This window comes from Barbatula barbatula, assembly GCF_947034865.1.
Source record: "Barbatula barbatula genome assembly, chromosome: 13".
NCBI lineage: Eukaryota > Metazoa > Chordata > Actinopteri > Cypriniformes > Nemacheilidae > Barbatula > Barbatula barbatula.
Window position 1 is genome coordinate 11097118 of NC_136776.1, and position 22295 is coordinate 11119412.

At 38.0% G+C, this 22295-nt stretch overlaps 1 protein-coding gene and 1 pseudogene across 2 annotated transcripts; both read right to left on the reverse strand.

The window, feature by feature from the left end:
• Positions 1 to 3372: 3372 nt before the first annotated feature.
• LOC306903233 (uncharacterized protein) lies at positions 3373 to 7370 on the reverse strand. The gene is made up of 3 exons (XM_079472245.1): positions 6873 to 7370; positions 4109 to 4282; positions 3373 to 3924 (listed from the first exon to the last, which is right to left on the reverse strand). The coding sequence occupies exons 1-3, from the start codon at positions 7361 to 7363 to the stop codon at positions 3744 to 3746; spliced, it is 846 nt and encodes a 281-aa protein (XP_079328371.1). The 5' UTR covers positions 7364 to 7370; the 3' UTR covers positions 3373 to 3743.
• LOC306902444 (NACHT, LRR and PYD domains-containing protein 6-like) lies at positions 5254 to 6583 on the reverse strand (annotated as a pseudogene). The gene is made up of 2 exons: positions 6574 to 6583; positions 5254 to 6431 (listed from the first exon to the last, which is right to left on the reverse strand). The product of its transcript is annotated as an NACHT, LRR and PYD domains-containing protein 6-like (transcript).
• Positions 7371 to 22295: the final 14925 nt, after the last annotated feature.

Genomic DNA, 22295 nt, shown 5'->3' on the forward strand with positions numbered 1-22295 from the left:
ATATAAACAGAATGTATTCATTACCAATATATTAAATCATCTGTTCATATTTGACTTAACCCATGACGATAAGAGTCCAGACATTAGAATAAAGCAGTCTATGCACAAGTTTTCCATTTTAAAAGAGAGAAAAACTAATGTGTTATGGATGTGACCAAAAAGGACACGTTTTTGAGAGACAATATACATTGTAGGATTTTTGTGGACTAAATACACAAACCAGAAGCATATTGAAAACGATGATTTTAAAAAGTGCTTTAAGTATGGTGAAAACCTTTAACTTTCTGTTTAGCTTAGCTTACATAAAGACGTCAACTTCTGCTCCCTGGAAGCTCCTATCATTTACCTCCATGTAATCGGTCATCCACGCACACGCACCAAATGCAAAGCACGCTTGACAGGCAATGCACTATAACAAACAACCAGTAAGATTGACTTATTTTTTGTGTTAAGTGTGTATAGTTTTACTTTTAAAAAACTTTGTGCAAAAACGTATTTTTACATTATTAAATAAATATTAAAGTTTAGTAAAAAAACTGTGTGAGAAAAAAATTTATTTATACATTATTAAATAAATAATAAAAATTATTAAAGTGTAGTAAAATAACTGTGTGAGAAAAACATTACAAAACAAACTTTTAAGTAAATTCTATAGTTGTTTCTATAGTGAGGCAGGTCCAGAGGTCCACCCATGCTGAGGCCTGACAAGAATGGTATGTTTCTCTACAGCAGGTGGCGGCAGGTCTCGACTTTGCTCTACAGCAGGTGGCAGCAGGTCCTGACATCCACCACGCCAAAGCAAGATTGCACGTTGTAAATTGTCAAGAGCTTCAGTGTGCTTTTTACCCTAAGATATCATAAAATACATTTGCATTAATCCTTACAAAGATTACTCCAACTATGAGAAGCACAGGAATCAGAAGAGTGACTGGTAGATCTTTCAGCAAAGCTATGATGAATTCATTGATTCCCTGTCTGATGTACTTTTGTGGATCAATACAAGAAAAAGGTAAAACACAGCTCAGTGTAGGGTGTGTATTACTATTGTACACTGATAATGCATTGTTAGCACAATCTCCATGGATATTAAAATCTCCATCAATCAGTACTTTATCAACAGGTCCGATAAGAAGTCTGCAAACTCTTTCATATATATATGTGACATACATATGCATGTTCAATGTGTCTCTTATTTAGTTTTGGAAACAGATACAAACCTTAATTGGAGATACACGTAAAATAGGGTTGACCAGCAGGAACTCATAATACTTTTTGCATGGATCTGTCATGGCAGACAAGGACAGACTCAAATGCGGGGAAAATCAAAATAGTTTATTTCCACAAGAAAAACACCCACAGGACGTTCCTCGGTGGGAGGAATTAAACAGGCAAAAGATCCGCAGCCTCCGAGGCGGACGAGACAGCGAGTGGGCGGTGTCGTTTCGGATCGGTCCTGGACTCCAGCAGAGAACTAGGGGAGTAGCAGGGTAGCAGAGACTAAAGGTGAGTAACACAACGACGAGATGCAGGCGAGAAAACTGGGACAAGACTAGGCTAGGCTATGACAGGAACTAAGACTTTGACTAGAATTTACTATAGCGTTAAATAGGCTAGACCTATGGCAGTCTGAGCTGGCAAATAACATGCAACAGTCAGACAAAGGACAAGAGACACAGGAGGGTAATAAAGGGAAAAAAACGACTGAGTATTAATGGCGAGCCGGTATGAAACAATTTAGGGGAAATTTAAGCTAAGGGGCAAATGGGCAGCAGGTGTGCAAGTGACAACTAGGTGAATCACCAGTGAGAGGGAAACCCTAACAGGGAAACACAAGGGCGGGGCAAGTGACGTAGACACTGAGCACGTGACCTGCCGTCAAACAACAGCAAGCATGTGCTCAACAAAACACCCCTCCCGTGCCAGACAGCCGCCAGAAAAGACAGAAGCCACAACAGGATCCTCTTGCAGTGTCCATGTACATCGATACCACTCTGAATCAAAATAAAACAAAGATTGAACATTGTGTGTATGACCTGTTGTAGTATAAAGTAATAGTTCAATTAAAACGATCCTGTCATTAATTATGTCAAGTTTTGTGTTGACTACCTTGTGAAGGACTTTTGCGTGCACATGCAATATGCAAAACGAGTTATTGTGAGCGAATGTAAACATTTACAAAGGAATGCTTTTAGACAATGTGAAAATATTGCTACATGTCCCCTAAAGGGACTCATAGGAAAGACATACACAAAGCATCTCACCTGACAAACTTTCCAGCCAATCTAACGGTTTCATCCCAGAACATCTCGCGTGTAAGCTTCCCATCTGCACAAGGTCGTTCTGGTGCTCAGCAAGCTCGAGCTAGCAAACAAAAAAAATGTATCCACCTAACTGTCATCCTCTTTTAACTTCTAATATAGAGAAAACAAAAAGGATGAACTTACCATATAAGATGGACCCAGTTCCAGATCACACTTGTAAAAAAGCAGATGGCCAACAGAGTTCTGAACTGGAAGATCCTTCTCGCAAGGCTCTCATTCTGAAGACGTTTCCTTGGCAAATCCATCGCTTGATCGCTTTTCTCGATGGTGCAGATGTATGTTGACTGTACACACTGCTCCGATCGTCAACGCTGTCAGTTTTGACAGATTTGCTGAATTTCTGACCCAACTCACTGATAATCGACTGCAGTAAGTCAACGGTAAGCAAACGAGTAGCAGAATGAGCAAAACAAGCGTTTGCAGCTTTTATAAACGCTCAGATAACATCAGTGACGTCACACCTGAGCTGAGGTGTCACAATTTTGCTCGAAAAAACGTGACAGCGCTTCTCATTGGTCGATTCTTCTTCTTACAGTTTTATGGACTTTGGAGTATTACCGCCACCTACTCATCTTGGGAGTTGAATCTGTATTGTTCTGTTATTGTTATTTGGAGACGTGATGCCCCCCTCACCCAAGAGTATCATAGCCCGTGTTTCAGACGGTGCTGCGTCTCCAGCTCCACCATCTTCCCCACTAGGCTCCTCAACCTCCACACCTGCATTGCGTCCAAACACACCGACACTCTCTCCTTTCCGGTCAATTCCCTTGTAAGTGACTGATATCGGCTTCTCCGCTCCATTCAACCTCCCAGTATCCGCATCCAGACAGACTCTCTCTACACAGCACTTGAGCGTTTATATCAAATCTCTCTGGATTATCAGGGTACTTCTGATCCGCTCTCACATATTTTACCGATCTGCCGTCTTCAGACACTACGAGATAAGTGTGAGATGACAGACATCTGAACACAAGAGATAACATTTACTGTACAACTGTATTATAGGAGTAAATAGTGTTACCAAAATATTACTCAACAACACAATAGAGCGTAATAATATATTTTGCTGAAACTTCGAGAAAAAAAACAGTTTAAAGCCTCCATTTGTAGAAAAAAAGTAAATTAAAATAGAGTCACAGGCACGTGCAATAGTGTCCATTTTAAATGCTTGTATCTTCTAAATGTACTTTTGTTGACACTTTGGAGCATATCAGTTTATTAATTATTAACTTATTTTAAATAAAAACTTGAATTTTCATTTAGTTTCTACCATCATACGAGACAGAGACATACCATTGAGCTCTTGTATACATGTATAGCTACATTTATGTGGTCCTGGTGTAATCCTGGTGTTCCTCTATGAAAAAATACAGTAGATCACATTCTGTTCATGGGATGCAACACCTGCATTGCTCAAGAAGCTTAATAAGACATTATTACATTATCACAAGCAATGAATGAGTTTTGATTCTTGAGTTCGTCCGGTGTGCACTTCGGATCTTTCAGTTTATGGGACAACTCCCGAGGGTCCCGGGGTGATGGTAGCTCAGGTCCAACTCTCTCAGATAGGACAGGTTTGAAGTAAGAGCTGAAATCAGAAAACCTACAAAAACACATAAACATTCAGTAAACTTGTTCTTAACAGATGGAAGTTGTAGCATTTAAGGCAGGTGCTATTCATGAAGTGCACAAGTTCAGTGTCACAGAAACATACTTCTTAAACACGAATCTCTATAAGCAATTTGCTGATACGTTACAAAGATCAGTTTATTGACAGAAATGAATACCTCAGTATCTCTAGTAGACAGTTTGAGCTCTTCAGTCCATCAGAGATTAGCTTCACTTCTGAATCCTGCAGATCATTGTCACTCAGGTCCAGCTCTCTCAGAGGAGAGTTTGAGGATTGTAGAGCCGATCTCAACATTTCACAACTCTTGTTAGTGAGGTTACAGCTCACCAATCTGCACAGAACACAAAGTAAAGATTCAATCAGACCTAGATAATACTTTCGAGCAAATTTACAAAAATCCTAATATAGTGATTTGGAAAATAATTTAATCAGTTTTTAGTCACATTCATGACAGAAATACGTCAATATGAGAACGCAGTATAACTCCGTAATGTTAGGGATGCACGGTATATTATTGATCATATCGTTATCAGCCCATTGATGGTTCTTTTTTATTGTTAGCGCTATCAACCCTTTAATAAAATAACGTAGATATATTAAAGCCAATAAATTCCAAATAATTTCATTTAGGAGGAATGATTTCATTAGCAAAACATTGTTGATGTAGGTACATTACGTAGATATTTATGAATGTATAAATTATAGGAATAAAAGGCAAACTGTTTGAAGCAGTTTGCTGTCTGAATTATTTCGGTCTTGTGATAACTTTTCTGGATTGCTCTGGAAGAACATCTATAATTATAATTAAAGTTATACAATTTACTAGAAACGTTTAAAAGTTAAGGAATCTTTAGCTAGTGTAAAGTACGCTTGGTACATGATTTTCGGTTGTGCACTTTTTCCCTTTTGTTTCAAGCTCATTCAAATGTAAATGAATATAAAGATAGCACATTTAGCGTAAGGCTTATTCCTCTCACATCTGTACTGAACTCCAAATTAAATTAAAAGGAACTTAATGATTGTTTTCAGCCTCCAGCCCTCACACAGCTTTTCTGCAGTTCCACACCGCTGGACTATAGCAACATGCCCAAGAGGAAATGTAGGAAAAGATCCAAGTGTCCATTTTTATAGTTTGAAGCTATATTTACTGCTCCATTCAGAAACACATTCAGAGGAACGTTCTTATCCCTGCTTTTGTAGGTTCCTCTCAGAAACGCTTTCAGGATGTCACAGTTATTGTGTAGAAAAGATAAAAACACAAAGCAAGCAGCAAAGAACTCCTGAAAGCTCATATGTTCGAAGTTAAATCCTCATGTTGATCTGAATCAGCAGGAAGTGGATTTACATTTCTGTCAGAGTTTTGGAGATTTCTGCACTGTGATCTTGTTTCAGGATGTTTTGAAGCACCGTGGATGAGATCCAACAGAAGACTGGTATGTGACACACATGATGTGAAGACTTCTTGCGTTTTTAACGTGCAAGATTGTTCTGATGGCTTGATGCTCATCGCTGATTCTCTTCCTAAAATATTCCTCCTTCTGAGGATCGTTGAATCCCTGGATTTCCGTCACAGGCGTGATGTATTCAGAGATGATTTGATTGGTTGCTGCTGGTCTGGAGGTGATCCAGATGAGACCACAGGGAAGCAGATCTTCTTTGATCAGGTTTGACATCAATGAGGAAGTCTCAGCTGTGTCTAAAACTTTCTCACCGTCTGCAAACTTCATTTCAATTCTGCTTTCATCCATACCATCAAAGATCAACAACTTTACACTCGTCATAAATCTTTGAGTCCAGATCTTAATTCAGGGTGAAGATCGAGCAGAAGTTTGTGAAGACTGTACCGGTCATCTTTAATCAAGTTCAGCTCTCGAAACGGAAGCACAAACATGAAATCGACATCATGATTTGCTGTTCCCTCGGCCCAATCCAGAATGAACTTCTGCACCGAGACTGTTTTTCCAATTCCAGCGATTCCTTTTGTAAGAGCACACTTGATTTATCCCTCCTCACATTCTAGTAGCAGTTTAAAGATGTCATTGCAGAAAATCTGAGTGTCCTGTGTTCTGTTTTTCTTCTCCGTGTGTAAAACCTCATGTTCTTCATTCACTCCATCACTCTCTCCCCCTATGATGTACAGCTGTGTGTAAATCCTGTTCAGGAGGGTTTGATTCTCTCAAACAAACTTTCATACTTGTTCTTCATGCTGGTTTTATGTTTGTCTTTGACACTCTGCAAGACATCAATCGCTGCCGATCCAGCAGAACCGGGTCCTGCCATGACCTTGTGTGGATGAGGGAAACGGATGGGTTTTAAATCTCTTTCTGCACTGAGGACAGCTGTAGTTTGACTTGTCCATATAGCTGCCGATGCATTGCCGACAAAAACTGTGTCCACAGGTGATAGAGACTGAATCTCTCCAAACTTGCTCACACAGTTCACATTTACACTGAGGCTGAAGCAAAACGGACTTATCCACACTGCACAAAAAACAAGAGAGAAATAAAAAGATAAAAAAGGTAATTGTACATGTTTTACACGTGGTTGGACAATGAATTAAATATAATAGGAAAATATGAAAATGTTGTGAAATATGAAAATGTTGTGAAATTTTCGACTCACAAACAAACATGTTTTTGTTGCTATTTTGTAATCTTGTTCTATTCCAATTATGTTCTATTTGTGTTGAGATTAAATACGCATCTCCTTTCGTTATAACACAATCGTAAAACCTTACTGCAGCACAGAACGACTGTTTGTACGATTTAAAACATCACTTTTAATTTCACGGATTGCAGTAACACTCAAGTTCAACCAAAGGCAAACAAACACCAAGAAAACCAAGAGATATTCTATATTCTAAATAAACTGCATAAATGGATAATGATAGTAAAAGTGTGTGTGTGCATTAAAGAGATCACCTGGGTTCAGAGGTCACTCCTCCATCACTGAAACTGGTTGGCTGCATCATGGAGTTGTTACTCTTCATAGACACACAACTGGGTTCAGAGATCACTCCTCCATCACTGAAACCGGTTGGCTGCATCATGGAGTTGTTACTCTTCATAGACACACAACTGGGTTCAGAGGTCACTCCTCCATCACTGAAACTGGTTGGCTGCATCATGGAGTTGTTACTCTTCATAGACACACAACTGGGTTCAGAGGTCACTCCTCCATCACTGAAACCGATTGGCTGCATCATGGAGTTGTTACTCTTCATAGACACACAACTGGGTTCAGAGGTCACTCCTCCATCACTGAAACCGGTTGGCTGCATCATGGAGTTGTTACTCTTCATAGACACACAACTGGGTTCAGAGGTCACTCCTCCATCACTGAAACCGGTTGGCTGCATCATGGAGTTGTTACTCTTCATAGACACACAACTGGGTTCAGGGAATGTTGTCATCTTTTTCTCAGTCCTGCAGATAATTTAATAAACTACAACCGTTTTGTTATTTATATTTATATTAACAGTGGTAAAGGCTCGATTGGGACATTTCAACCCAGCAGTTGGATTATAAATAATCCTATGCTGGGTTGTTTTAACCGTTTGTTGGGTCGGATAAAACATTTATAAACATGGGTTCATTTAACACAACATTGACGCAACACTTGGTTGAAAATACCGCAACTTTTTTATAGTGAAGGAATAAAGAAGTCAGACGTTTGATCCAAGCATCCAAAAGTTCATTCAGACGAGGAAATTACTTTGGTTTGTGTTTCAACTGTTCATTGTGATCCTTGTTTGTTATTTTCTACGTTTTGAGAATAAACAGATTAAATGAATGTTATATCTAGTAGTTACTAAACGTGGCAAACATTTATTTTGTTGTCTTTATTAAAAACTTATACAATAAACTAATGTTAAAATGATCTTCACCATTTTACAAAACAACCCATAAAGCCACATGGGTGTAAAGGCGTCATGACGAATGTCCACGACGTCAGACGCAAGATATATTACGCCACTGTGCAAAATTGTTCGCTCATTTTCATTCACTTCTTCCCCATATAGTGGACTATGACTATAACACAAATATTACCAGTTACAAGTTATATAGGCTACTTTTACTTTACTGGTGCAGCGCATATTCTCAAAACAAAGTTAAGTTCAATGATCCAGCGGCGCATTGATCAATGTTGTCGTAGTTTAGGAAATGCTGATTTAATTTTAAACGTTACCCATACGGATGAATATTGTATATATATATAACTGTACGCATTATGCAATGGTAGTAAATGTTTCCTATACAAATGTAATGTCTCCTTTAAGAACGTAAAAGTTGTAGCCTACTTGACCCCGAAACAAGCAATAAACTCTGTCTTTGATTCACGCACATCTCTGACACAATGTCTTGACATTAATGCAACATCATTAAAATGATTAAAGTTGTGAGAATGGCTTTAGTGGATTTACCTTTTACCTTCAGAACGTTCAAAGTGTGAAATTGCGCCTTTCGTAAAGCACCAATGAAAACTGGTCTCGGTTTATCCAGAACACCTGTTGCTGAGAGGAGAATCAAACGAAACGTTTATACGACTCGGCGCTGCGCAGACTCATACGTCTATGACATCAAAGTACCGCGAAAATAGACTGCTCCGTGTGCTTTATGATCCTCTCGCGGTATTTTTATGTTACACTCTGATTGGTCTGCGCAGCTCCACAAAAAGTCGAGCTCACGTCTGTCTTCATGACGTCAAACAACTGTGATTGGTTGCTCGTGCTGGATCATTTCATAGACGAGCAAAACCGGATTGATCCAGTAGATGTCAGTGTTCGCTCAGAAACAAACTCGTATTTCGTGCTTTTAATTCTAAATAAGTTGAACTAAAGTGTTTAAAATGTTCAAGTAAAACATCTAAATGGCTCACATTTATATATTGCTGCTAACATATACAGTGATCATAATATTAATATAACAGTTCTCAAGATGAACTGTAATTGTTTGACCAATCAAATTCGAGAATCAGATCTATGGATGTCGTAAAATAGCATTTAAATCACATAAAATTCACTTTTATCTGTCAATTCGACAGTCATAGAGATTTCAGTGTTTATATGAAGTTATAAGTACTTATCTTAAATGTTATGCAGATGGTGTGACAAACTTGGAACACATACTGTATTTAATATTGGTTTACTCGGTCTTTAAATTAAATTAAGTTTATTTGGCTTTTTCTGTTTCATCCTGGGAAAAGTAGTGACTTTTTACTTTAATGACATGCATGTGTGGTAAAATTACTACAGTATTATATCATTCCTCAGTTTTACCTCAAACCTTGTGCTTGAACTTGAACACAAAAATAGCAGAAAATGACCACTGTACCACATTCGTGTGCAGTGTGAATGCTTTACCCATTACCCCTCTAACACGGCTTCGGGAATAGGCCTATGTGTGAAACAGGCATGAGAGGTTGAGAGGATGTATCGACAACAAAATGGCAAAAGTCGATATACTGAAGCTGATAACAGGCATTTTCATTTCTAGGAAAACAATGCATGGTGGGCAAATGCATGTAAGCAAGTAAATATCATACACAATGGTGTATTGTATTCTGTATGTGTCATTGGGACCCGCCTAAAAATGAGATGTTACATCTCAAAGGGCTACGCTTTCAATAAATTTCAAAATGTCAATGTGGGACAGTATACTGTTGTGTACTTCAAAAAGAAAAACATAGATTTATGCAAACATAGATAATTGTGCCAATATATCAATTTCTTTCATTAGAAAACAAAAATGTTATTTATATACATACACACATACATACATAGATTTAAATCAAAAGGGTGGCCACACTGAAGATGCTAAAAAAATAGGTACTTTTGATTTATTTGAGATGATTTCAGTCACAACATAATCCATAATATGACAATAAAAGGTGAAAAGTGTTTCCAACATTTTAACCAGTACTGTATATTTAAAAGAATTATGAAACGAAGAATGACCAACAAGGCCACAAACTGTTGGGCAGCTAAAATCCTATTCAGAAAACTACATCTAGAGGTCTGGGCATCTCTACTGTCCCTGTCAATACTATGACACTGATGTATTTACTAGTTTGGAGAATGGATGTTAATACAGATGTTGTGCTTACAGTAAGTCAACCATCATCTCTGTTTTGTGTGTCATTGGTGATGGAAAATTGTTAACTTTGTGGGGTTTGGTCGGTTCTAAAGCTTTTGAAATTTCCTGTAGCAAGTCATCCGTCTGACTCCAGAACTCAGTAAAGGTGATTCCTTCCTTTTCTCTAAAAAATGTGAGAAATAAATCCTTACAGTATTTTATATTTTATGAGAACTGTTTTTGGCTTTAAATTGTGTAATATAAAGTAGATTAATCACTACTATGTTCCCTGTAAATATTAGGCAGTTATTATGAACTTGAATAAGGAGCCAAAAATATAAAAAATAAGAAACCCAACTTCAATCCCTCTAGATCTAAAGTGTTAAAGCAGAAATGTCTTGGATTGGAGGCTAAACTTGCTTGATGAAATACTAATCATTTAATACTACATTCAGTACATTCATACTGCCCATGTTTAATGAAAATCTTTTGTACTGAAGAGTGGCATGTGCAGGAGAGTGGTCCTGCAGTCACACAACCAGCAACAGAGACCGTAAGAGTAAAGTCAGTGGAGTTCATGTCATCCATACATATTTGTTATAATGTATTATGAACTAGTGTAATCTGTATTATACATTTTAAGTAATATACAATTTATTCAAGGTTATGTAGTCTGACTGGGAGGAAGAATTATGTGGGAAATCCAGCCAGCATCAGTCAGTCTGGCTGAGGAGGAGATGGAGGACCATAAGGAGCTCAGTATGATCAACCGGGGTGAGATTACTTCCATAATCCCAACATAACACAACTCACACCTATACCCTTTTAGTTTGGCTGCATTTATCTTTTAATAGAAGTCAACTCATGCCCGTGTGAGAATGCAGACATTCTGGCTGAAGGAGCTTCTGGATCCATCTATGAGGGGACCCGGGTGAAGGATGGCTTGAAGGTTTGATGTCTTTACTTACATTAGCTAAATAGCAGATATTTACTCAATACACCATTTATATAACTGTTCATTTCAGGACACATTTCCTGACGTACGCCTTCAAACTCCCGTCCACTCTGGGAGCATTAATGTCATTCAGGATCCAGAAGATTCTGTGTCTGACTCTAATGATCAGAGGCCAAATGTGAGAATTGAAGGTAAGTGTACTTTCATAACTACATCACAACTTATAAAACAGATACAGTCTGAGTCCTTGATTCTGGTTGGTCAATAGATTCTGTGTATCACTACACACCCTTATTAACAAATATTGTTAAATAGTTTTGGATTATGTATTGCTAGTGTTTGGTGATTTATGTCTGTTGCATTTATCTTTTACCAGAAATCAATTGCCTCCAGTATGAGATCGGCAGAAAGCTGGGTGAAGGGGATTTTGGAGTCGTTTATGAAGGGACCCGTCTGCAGGATGGCTTAATGGTTTGATTTTTACTTGTCCTCCTCTTTTTGATATCTTATCCTATTCTTTTCTAACCTTGATGTATCCTATGTCCTCTTTAATGTTGTAAATGTATTATAGTTCTGTACCGTTCAGGATGAATGCTTACACAAATCCATTTTTCTTTTGTTGATCAGGTGGCAGTGAAATTTGTTAAGAAGACCAAGGCAATAATCAATGATTACATCAAGATTGTAAGTACCTTGTGCTATTATTCAATTGTTAAACATCTTCATAGATTTTTAAGTACAAACTTAAGTTTTTTTGAGATTGAGCTAAATCCTTGTTTTTTAAACCACCTTAATCTGTTCATGATTAAATTTGTCTTTCTTCTAGGCGGGTCATCCAAAGCGCCTCCCACGTGAGGTGGGTATTCACATGCTTGCCTGTAAGGGAAGAAAAGTTCCTGTGATCGTCCAGTTTCTGGACTGGCAGGATCATTTAGACCACTATATCATTGTCCTGGAGCGCCCTTCTCCCTGCGAGAGTGTGTTGAGTTTCTGGAGAAGCAAAGGAGGGATCGTCACAGAGGACATAGCCCAGTCCAAGTCCGGTGGTCCCGTCAAGTCCGGTGGTCCCAAGTCCGGTGGTCCCGCCGGCGTCAGGTCAAGTTCCTCAGCCGGCCCCTCCCAGAGCCTCTGGGACTCCGCGCTCTCGAGCGCCTCCCCCAGGGTCCACCCTGCTAAGTCCCCCAGGACTCCGCGCTTCCGAGCGCCAGGGACAAAAACTGTTCCCCCTTGGCCCAATTCCTTTGGACTTCCCCCAATGAACTTTGTTGTTCCCCCTCTCCCCTTATTTTTATTATGTCACCCCAAACCTGTTGTTTTATATTCTTTTCTGCCCCTAATTTTGTTTAGTATGTTTTGCCTTGTCTTGTCGTTGTCCCAGTCTGCCTTGTCTTGTCAGTCTTGATGAACACCTGGAGGTGTTCATTTAAGGGGGGGCTTATGTCATGATTCCGCCATCATGTCATGTTTATTCTTGGTCTTGCAGCGGAGTCATGGCATGGCCTTAGGTTTTTTGTGAGAAAGACATGGCTTTGTTTTGATTCTGACTTGCCATGTGCTTTCTCGTGTCTCGTCAGTGTTTCCCGCCCTTCTGTCTCGTTAACCTTCCCTGAGTGTTTCAGTACCCACACCTGCCCATTGTTATCTCCTTTGTTAGTCTCCCGATAAAATGCCCTCTTGTCTATTGTCTTGTGCTCGTTCGTTGTACCTGTATGCCATGTATGATGTTTCCCTGCCATGGTCCCTGTTAAAGTTCATGTTCTTGTACCCTGTTTGTCTAGTTCTTAGTATTATTCCTAGTTGTTTCTTTTCGCCCCCCTTGTGGGAAGTCTTTGTTTTCAGTTTTGGATTTTAGTTTGGTCAGTGTTTTCCCCATCGTTGGGTGTTTGTGTGGTATCTGTTTTGTTATTAAAATCTATTGTTTAACCCCTTCATCCCCGTGTCTGCCTGCACTTGGGTTCTCCCCTCACAACCCATGACACCTTCAGTTTTCTACTAAAGTAAAATACAATTATCTCTCTAGAGGGCACAGTTATTGAAAAATCAAGGCACTACAAACAAAAGTATTTGTTTTCTAATATTGCTTCATTTTCTAAGAAGGAGCGAAGGAGGTCTTGTGCAATTGGTTTGAAGGTTTTTTTTTCTATCACATGATCATCTATATGATAGTTATATTTAATCATCTACTGAGGTATTTAGGCATTTTGTATTAAGAACAGATAATTTTTTTGTAAATCCGAAGATTGTTTCCCTGAGATGGGGGGGGGGTTAGGGTTAGGTTTGCGGTGGTTCTGAGGCATCTACTCTCAAGGTTAGGGTTAGGGCATCTACTCTCGAGCGTCTCGAACATCTTTGGTTCAGCAACTGGATTCATATTTGTCCGAAGTTTCAGTTGCAGAAAGTGTAGTTTACAGATGATATTTATTATATTATTTTTATAATTATTTTAGAGACTGATTGATTCGCTTTATAATGCATTATGTCATCAGAAGCAGCAGGGATTACTTTTGATTTGCTTGTATCTTGTATGAACTTTCTTTTTTATGTAAGCTCTTAATAACTCTTATTTTCATTTTGATTTCTTATAACTCGCATCAAACATGCCCTGCACCTTGTCTCCTGTCTTTTGCATGCATACGTTTTTTATCTTAAATATAGACACTCAGCAGTCACGGTGTGGCACGCACAATTCATTTGATAGTGTGTCGTATAGGTGGTTAAAATACAGCAAAATTCATTTGATAGTTTGTCGTATAGGTGGTTAAAATACAGCACAATTCATTTGATAGTGTGTCGTATAGGTGGTTAAAATACAGCACAATTCATTTGATAGTGTGTCGTATGGGGTGGTAAACATACAGCACAATTCATTTGATAGTGTGTCGTATGGGGTGGTTAAAATACAGCACAATTCATTTGATAGTGTGTGATATAGGTGGTTAAAATACAGCACAATTCATTTGATAGTGTGTCGTATAGGTGGTTAAAATACAGCCCAATTCATTTGATAGTGTGTTGTATAGGTGGTTAAAATACAGCACAATTCATTTGATAGTGTGTCGTATAGGTGGTTAAAATACAGCCCAATTCATTTGATAGTGTGTTGTATAGGTGGTTAAAATACAGCACAATTCATTTGATAGTGTGTCGAATAGGTGGTTAAAATACAGTACAATTCATTTGAAAGTGTGTCGTATGGGGTGGTTAAAATACAGTGCAATTAATTTGATAGTGTGTCATATAGCTGGTTAAAATACAGTACAATTCATTTGATAGTATGTCATATAGCTGGTTAAAATGCAGTACAATTCATTTAATAGTGTGTCATATAGCTGGTTAAAATACAGTACAATTCATTTAATAGTGTGTCATATAGCTGGTTAAAATACAGTACAATTCATTTAATAGTGTGTCATATAGCTGGTTAAAATACAGTACAATTCATTTAATAGTGTGTCATATAGCTGGTTAAAATACAGCACAATTCATTTGATAGTGTGTCGTATAGGTGGTTAAAATACAGCAAAATTCATTTGATAGTGTGTCGTATAGCTGGTTAAAATACAGCAAAATTCATTTGATAGTGTGTCGTATAGCTGGTTAAAATACAGCACAATTCATTTGATAGTGTGTCGTATAGGGTGGTTAAAATACAGCACAATTCATTTGATAGTGTGTCGTATAGGTGGTTAAAATACAGTACAATTCATTTAATAGTGTGTCGTACATGGTGGTTAGAATACAGCACAATTCATTTGATAGTGTGTCGTATGGGGATGTTAAAATACAGCACAATTCATTTGATAGTGTGTCGTATAGGTGGTTAAAATACAGCACAATTCATTTGATAGTGTGTCGTATAGGTGGTTAAAATACAGTGCAATTAATTTGATAGTGTGTCGTATAGGTGGTTAAAATACAGCACAATTCATTTGATAGTGTGTCGTACAGGGTGGTTAGAATACAGCACAATTCATTTGATAGTGTATCGTATAGGTGGTTAAAATACAGCACAATTCATTTGATAGTGTGTCGTATAGCTGGTTAAAATACAGTACAATTCATTTGATAGTGTATCGTATAGGTGGTTAAAATACAGCCCAATTCATTTGATAGTGTGTTGTATAGGTGGTTAAAATACAGTACAATTCATTTGATAGTGTGTCGTACAGGGTGGTTAGAATACAGCACAATTCATTTGATAGTGTGTCGTATAGCTGGTTAAAATACAGTACAATTAATTTGATAGTGTGTCGTATAGGTGGTTAAAATACAGCACAATTCATTTGATAGTGTATCGTATAGGTGGTTAAAATACAGCACAATTCATTTGATAGTGTGTCGTATAGCTGGTTAAAATACAGTACAATTCATTTGATAGTGTGTCGTATAGGTGGTTAAAATACAGCACAATTCATTTGATAGTGTATCGTATAGGTGGTTAAAATACAGCCCAATTCATTTGATAGTGTGTTGTATAGGTGGTTAAAATACAGTACAATTCATTTGATAGTGTGTCGTACAGGGTGGTTAGAATACAGCACAATTCATTTGATAGTGTGTCGTATAGCTGGTTAAAATACAGTACAATTCATTTGATAGTGTGTCGTATAGGTGGTTAAAATACAGCACAATTCATTTGATAGTGTGTCGTATAGCTGGTTAAAATACAGCACAATTCATTTGATAGTGTGTCGTACAGGGTGGTTAGAATACAGCACAATTCATTTGATAGTGTATCGTATAGGTGGTTAAAATACAGCACAATTCATTTGATAGTGTGTCGTATAGCTGGTTAAAATAGAGCACAATTCATTTGATAGTGTATCGTATAGGTGGTTAAAATACAGCACAATTCATTTGATAGTGTGTCGTATAGGTGGTTAAAATACAGCACAATTCATTTGATAGTGTGTCGTATAGCTGGTTAAAATACAGCACAATTCATTTGATAGTGTGTCGTACAGGGTGGTTAGAATACAGCACAATTCATTTGATAGTGTATCGTATAGGTGGTTAAAATACAGCACAATTCATTTGATAGTGTGTCGTATAGCTGGTTAAAATAGAGCACAATTCATTTGATAGTGTATCGTATAGGTGGTTAAAATACAGCACAATTCATTTGATAGTGTGTCGTATAGGTGGTTAAAATACAGCACAATTCATTTGATAGTGTGTCGTATGGGGTGGTTAGAATACAGCACAATTCATTTGATAGTGTGTTATAAACAATGCATAAAAAACTTTCTTTTTTATGCAAGCTCTTAATAACTCTTATTTTCATTTTGATTTATTATAACTCGCATCAAACATGCCCTGCACCTTGTCTCCTGTCTTTTGCATGCTTACGTTTTTTATCTTAAATGTAGACACTCAGCAGTCACGGTGTGGCGCGCACAATTCATTTGATAGTGTGTCGTATAGGTGGTTAAAATACAGCCCAATTAATTTGATAGTGTGTCGTATAGGTGGTTAAAATACAGCCCAATTAATTTGATAGTGTGTCGTATAGGTGGTTAAAATACAGTCCAATTAATTTGATAGTGTGTCGTATAGCTGGTTAAAATACAGTACAATTCATTTGATAGTGTGTCGTATAGGTGGTTAAAATACAGCACAATTCATTTGATAGTGTATCGTATAGGTGGTTAAAATACAGCACAATTCATTTGATAGTGTGTCATATAGGTGGTTAAAATACAGTCCAATTAATTTGATAGTGTGTCGTATAGCTGGTTAAAATACAGTACAATTCATTTGATAGTGTGTCGTATAGGTGGTTAAAATACAGCACAATTCATTTGATAGTGTATCGTATAGGTGGTTAAAATACAGCACAATTCATTTGATAGTGTGTCGTATAGCTGGTTAAAATACAGTACAATTCATTTGATAGTGTGTCGTATAGGTGGTTAAAATACAGCACAATTCATTTGATAGTGTATCGTATAGGTGGTTAAAATACAGCCCAATTCATTTGATAGTGTGTTGTATAGGTGGTTAAAATACAGTACAATTCATTTGATAGTGTGTCGTACAGGGTGGTTAGAATACAGCACAATTCATTTGATAGTGTGTCGTATAGCTGGTTAAAATACAGTACAATTCATTTGATAGTGTGTCGTATAGGTGGTTAAAATACAGCACAATTCATTTGATAGTGTGTCGTATAGCTGGTTAAAATACAGCACAATTCATTTGATAGTGTGTCGTACAGGGTGGTTAGAATACAGCACAATTCATTTGATAGTGTATCGTATAGGTGGTTAAAATACAGCACAATTCATTTGATAGTGTGTCGTATAGCTGGTTAAAATAGAGCACAATTCATTTGATAGTGTATCGTATAGGTGGTTAAAATACAGCACAATTCATTTGATAGTGTGTCGTATAGGTGGTTAAAATACAGCACAATTCATTTGATAGTGTGTCGTATAGCTGGTTAAAATACAGCACAATTCATTTGATAGTGTGTCGTACAGGGTGGTTAGAATACAGCACAATTCATTTGATAGTGTATCGTATAGGTGGTTAAAATACAGCACAATTCATTTGATAGTGTGTCGTATAGCTGGTTAAAATAGAGCACAATTCATTTGATAGTGTATCGTATAGGTGGTTAAAATACAGCACAATTCATTTGATAGTGTGTCGTATAGGTGGTTAAAATACAGCACAATTCATTTGATAGTGTGTCGTATGGGGTGGTTAGAATACAGCACAATTCATTTGATAGTGTGTTATAAACAATGCATAAAAAACTTTCTTTTTTATGCAAGCTCTTAATAACTCTTATTTTCATTTTGATTTATTATAACTCGCATCAAACATGCCCTGCACCTTGTCTCCTGTCTTTTGCATGCTTACGTTTTTTATCTTAAATGTAGACACTCAGCAGTCACGGTGTGGCGCGCACAATTCATTTGATAGTGTGTCGTATAGGTGGTTAAAATACAGCCCAATTCATTTGATAGTGTGTCGTATAGGTGGTTAAAATACAGCCCAATTAATTTGATAGTGTGTCGTATAGGTGGTTAAAATACAGCACAATTCATTTGATAGTGTGTCATATAGGTGGTTAAAATACAGTCCAATTAATTTGATAGTGTGTCGTATGGGGTGGTAAACATACAGCACAATTCATTTGATAGTGTGTCGTATAGGTGGTTAAAATACAGCACAATTCATTTGATAGTGTATCGTATAGGTGGTTAAAATACAGCACAATTCATTTGATAGTGTGTCATATAGGTGGTTAAAATACAGTCCAATTAATTTGATAGTGTGTCGTATAGGTGGTTAAAATACAGCACAATTCATTTGATAGTGTGTCGTATAGGTGGTTAAAATACAGTGCAATTAATTTGATAGTGTGTCGTATAGGTGGTTAAAATACAGCACAATTCATTTGATAGTGTGTCGTACGGGTTGGTTAGAATACAGTACAATTCATTTGATAGTGTGTCGTATGGGGTGGTAAACATACAGCACAATTCATTTGATAGTGTGTCGTATAGGTGGTTAAAATACAGCACAATTCATTTGATAGTGTGTCATATAGGTGGTTAAAATACAGTCCAATTAATTTGATAGTGTGTCGTATAGGTGGTTAAAATACAGCACAATTCATTTGATAGTGTGTCGTATAGGTGGTTAAAATACAGTGCAATTAATTTGATAGTGTGTCGTATAGGTGGTTAAAATACAGCACAATTCATTTGATAGTGTGTCGTACGGGTTGGTTAGAATACAGTACAATTCATTTGATAGTGTGTCGTATGGGGTGGTAAACATACAGCACAATTCATTTGATAGTGTGTCGTATAGGTGGTTAAAATACAGCACAATTCATTTGATTATGTGTCATATAGCTGGTTAAAATACAGCACAATTCATTTGATAGTGTATCGTATAGGTGGTTAAAATACAGCACAATTCATTTGATAGTGTGTCATATAGGTGGTTAAAATACAGTCCAATTAATTTGATAGTGTGTCGTATAGGTGGTTAAAATACAGCACAATTCATTTGATAGTGTGTCGTATAGGTGGTTAAAATACAGTGCAATTAATTTGATAGTGTGTCGTATAGGTGGTTAAAATACAGCACAATTCATTTGATAGTGTGTCGTACGGGTTGGTTAGAATACAGCACAATTCATTTGATAGTGTGTCGTATGGGGTGGTAAACATACAGCACAATTCATTTGATAGTGTGTCGAATGGGGTGGTAAACATACAGCACAATTCATTTGATAGTGTGTCGTATGGGGTGGTAAACATACAGCACAATTCATTTGATAGTGTGTCGTATGGGGTGGTTAGAATACAGCACAATTCATTTGATAGTGTGTCGTATGGGTTGGTTAAAATACAACTGCTTTTATTCACCAAGTGAATCTTGGTTTAAGAAAAACAGCTGTCAGAGGTTTTTCATTTGCAGAAAATAGTGAGTGTCAGTCTAAAGTAATGTTTTTTATTTAGTTGGGTCAGTGTATTCGAAACCTGCAGTTGGAAATGTGGAGGAAGGAGGTGAAGGACAGGGCTGGCCCCGCGTTGGAGGCCTCCGAAGAGGACCCCCAGGACTCTCTCCTTCCACGCTTGCCCTGAAGACTGGTAGGTGGTGGAGAGGTTGCAGGGTCCGAGGCTGATGGTGCGGTAGTGGTCATGACCCCAAGCTCCAGGGTGTGACCCTCAGGGATTGGACCCAATGGGGCCAAGGCGTGCAGAGACCCTGGGCAGATCCCGATCACGAATCCGCTGAACAAGATCCGTTAAGTCCAGGTGTCTCAGCAACTTCATTTCCACCTGGGAGACCGGCTCTGCAAGGCAGCTGTTGAAGATCACCTTCAACTCCTCCTACGTGAAGCAGCCTCGCTTTGCCGTTGCCAAAAACTTGTCAGCGAAGTCCCAAATGTACCTGTCTCCATGGCGGAGGCCAAAGAGGAGGTATGCCTCACTTGCATGGCCGTCATGTCCGTAATGCCTGCTGGGTTCAAACTGGGTCGGTGCATTCTGTCACAAAATGGTTTGGACAGAACCCAGATGCAGGCAGACATTTAATAAATGAAGTCCCACAATGGGGAAAACAAGCACAAAAACAGACTAGCAAACAAACACTTCCCACGAGTGGGACAAAACAAGGATCTTCGAATAGAAATAAAATGTTCACAAAACTGAAACAGTTGATACTACCGTGAGCGTTGATAACCAACATAAACATTTGACAATGCACCAACACTGAACAGAGGGCAACTGAGACTATATAAAGGGAGACACTAACGAGGAGTGATTACATGGGGAGAGTGGTGACAGGTGATTGGAATGAAACCATAACGAGAGTGATTAACAGACCAGGTGAAGGGAATAAAACCCTAACGAAGGTGAAACACAAAGCAGATGATGGGAATGAAACCCTAATGAAATTACAGGAGATAGGAGGGTGGGGCTGAGAGACATAAAAGGAAGACACGTGTGCCACGTGTCTCCACACATAACAGAAAGCCAAAAGACGTGGCAATGTCATGACTCTGCCCAGGGAGCTAGAAAGCTTGAGACAGGAAGGACAGAGTCCTAAGACACAGGGGATGAAACTTGATACAATGTGGGTATTGTGGAAGGAATTGCTAAAACAAGAACTTACTGGAGGAAGTGTATACACTCTTTAGGGAAACCAAATGTATGTCAATGAAAAAATAACCTCCTCATCAGATAAATGTTGATTCAACTTTTAAAAACATGTTGGTCTTAATGCAGTTGCGATTTAATGGCTTTCAAAATTCATTCAAATCACTTTACCTCACTGTCTCCACAAGATTTGACTAAATATTTAAACCATCAACTAAAAAAACACACAATGAACAGCTGGTGAAATGGGTCGCTTATATATGCTTACTTTTTAGAAACTCTTTGTATATGTTTGCTATATATATGTTTGCTATGGTCTCCTGGTTGAGCAAATGACCCACACCCAGTCCTGTCAGATCATCTGTCACTCTTGTTACATTCAACATACAACACAAGACTGCTGCACCTGTGGTCAGGACCGTTCGAAAATTACCTAGACGGCCATCCCTACAGCCACCAATGCCCTCCAGTGACACTGCCCCAGTCCTGAGCACACACGGGGTGAGACTCTGTCTGTGCAACATCAACCCCAGGAAGGGCTGTCCACAGGGTCTTAAAAGTATCTAAACTTGATAAATACATTTAGAGAAAATGAAGGCCCTTTTAAAAAGAAATAGAAAATCTTAAATGCCATTTTCCAAAGCATTACATTATGAATCATCTTATCATATTTGTCCAAGGAAGTCATATGCTAAGGTTTGCTGGAATTGAATTATTGTGTAGCCCAATAATAGGAGGTCCATTTACACCCGCATTGGGTTAGTCACTCAATTCATTCTCTGGGGTTTCGTTCCCACCCTTCTGAATTATGTTGCTTTAACAAAGGGTTATCACATACTAAGACTGTTAAGTTGTGCTATCTTACAATCAATATATAGTAAAGTAAGTTAAAGTGTCGCCAATGTACGATTAAGTGGTGATGAGGCCTTAAATGTATGGAAGAGTCTTAAAAAGTATTACATTTAGCTAAATTTAAATAGGGTAGGGTGCCGAAGGATTGTCGTGACAGAGCTGACAGTGGTCTTCACCACAATGTACAACATCTCACTGTCCACAACTTGGGTTCCAGCATGAGTCAAAAGTTCCGCAATAGTTCCAGCGCCAATATGTCCAAGATAACATGAATAATTGACTACAGACCTGTGGCGCTTACCCCAATACTGGCTAAATGTCTGAAAAGATGAGTTATCAGGCACATCAAATACACCACACCACCCACACTGGACCAGTATAAATTTGCTTACAGGGATAATAGGTCAACAGAATATGCCATTTCTTTTGAGCTCCACACCCTGCTTCAACTAAATAACAGTTTAACTCTGTATTGGTCATTTGATAAACATTGAAACACACAGCTTTGTGCTTTGTGGTTCAACCTTTAACAAAGTTGTTGTTTATCACCACAATTTTTTTATTGTGTATGACAATTCTCACTTCTGGTATCAACCTCAGAGAGCTGTGAAACATCCTGGCTACTGTGAATTGTTTTGTGCACAATAAGAAGAGTTTCCGTTAAGGTTGCTCTGCACATTATGCATGTAGAAGATCATTATTTGAATGACTGATTCATTTGCTTTATGTGTTTGTTTTGTTAAAGTGTTAACTTTGTTAATGTGTACATTTCTTATTTATTTGTAGAGTTTATTACAGCATGTGCTGCTTTATTCACCAAGTGAATCTTGGTTTAAG

What these genes read in the sequence shown, in the direction of transcription:
- LOC306903233 (XM_079472245.1), bottom strand. Translation starts at nt 7,363, where the DNA reads ATGACAACATTCCCTGAACCCAGTTGTGTGTCTATGAAGAGTAACAAC. An exon ending in GGAGTGACCTCTGAACCCAG is followed by an intron (nt 4,283 to 6,872) that starts GTGATCTCTTTA and finishes TGTTCTGTGCAG; the next exon opens with ATTGGTGAGCTGTAACCTCA. An exon ending in TGTCTACTAGAGATACTGAG is followed by an intron (nt 3,925 to 4,108) that starts GTATTCATTTCT and finishes GTGTTTTTGTAG; the next exon opens with GTTTTCTGATTTCAGCTCTT.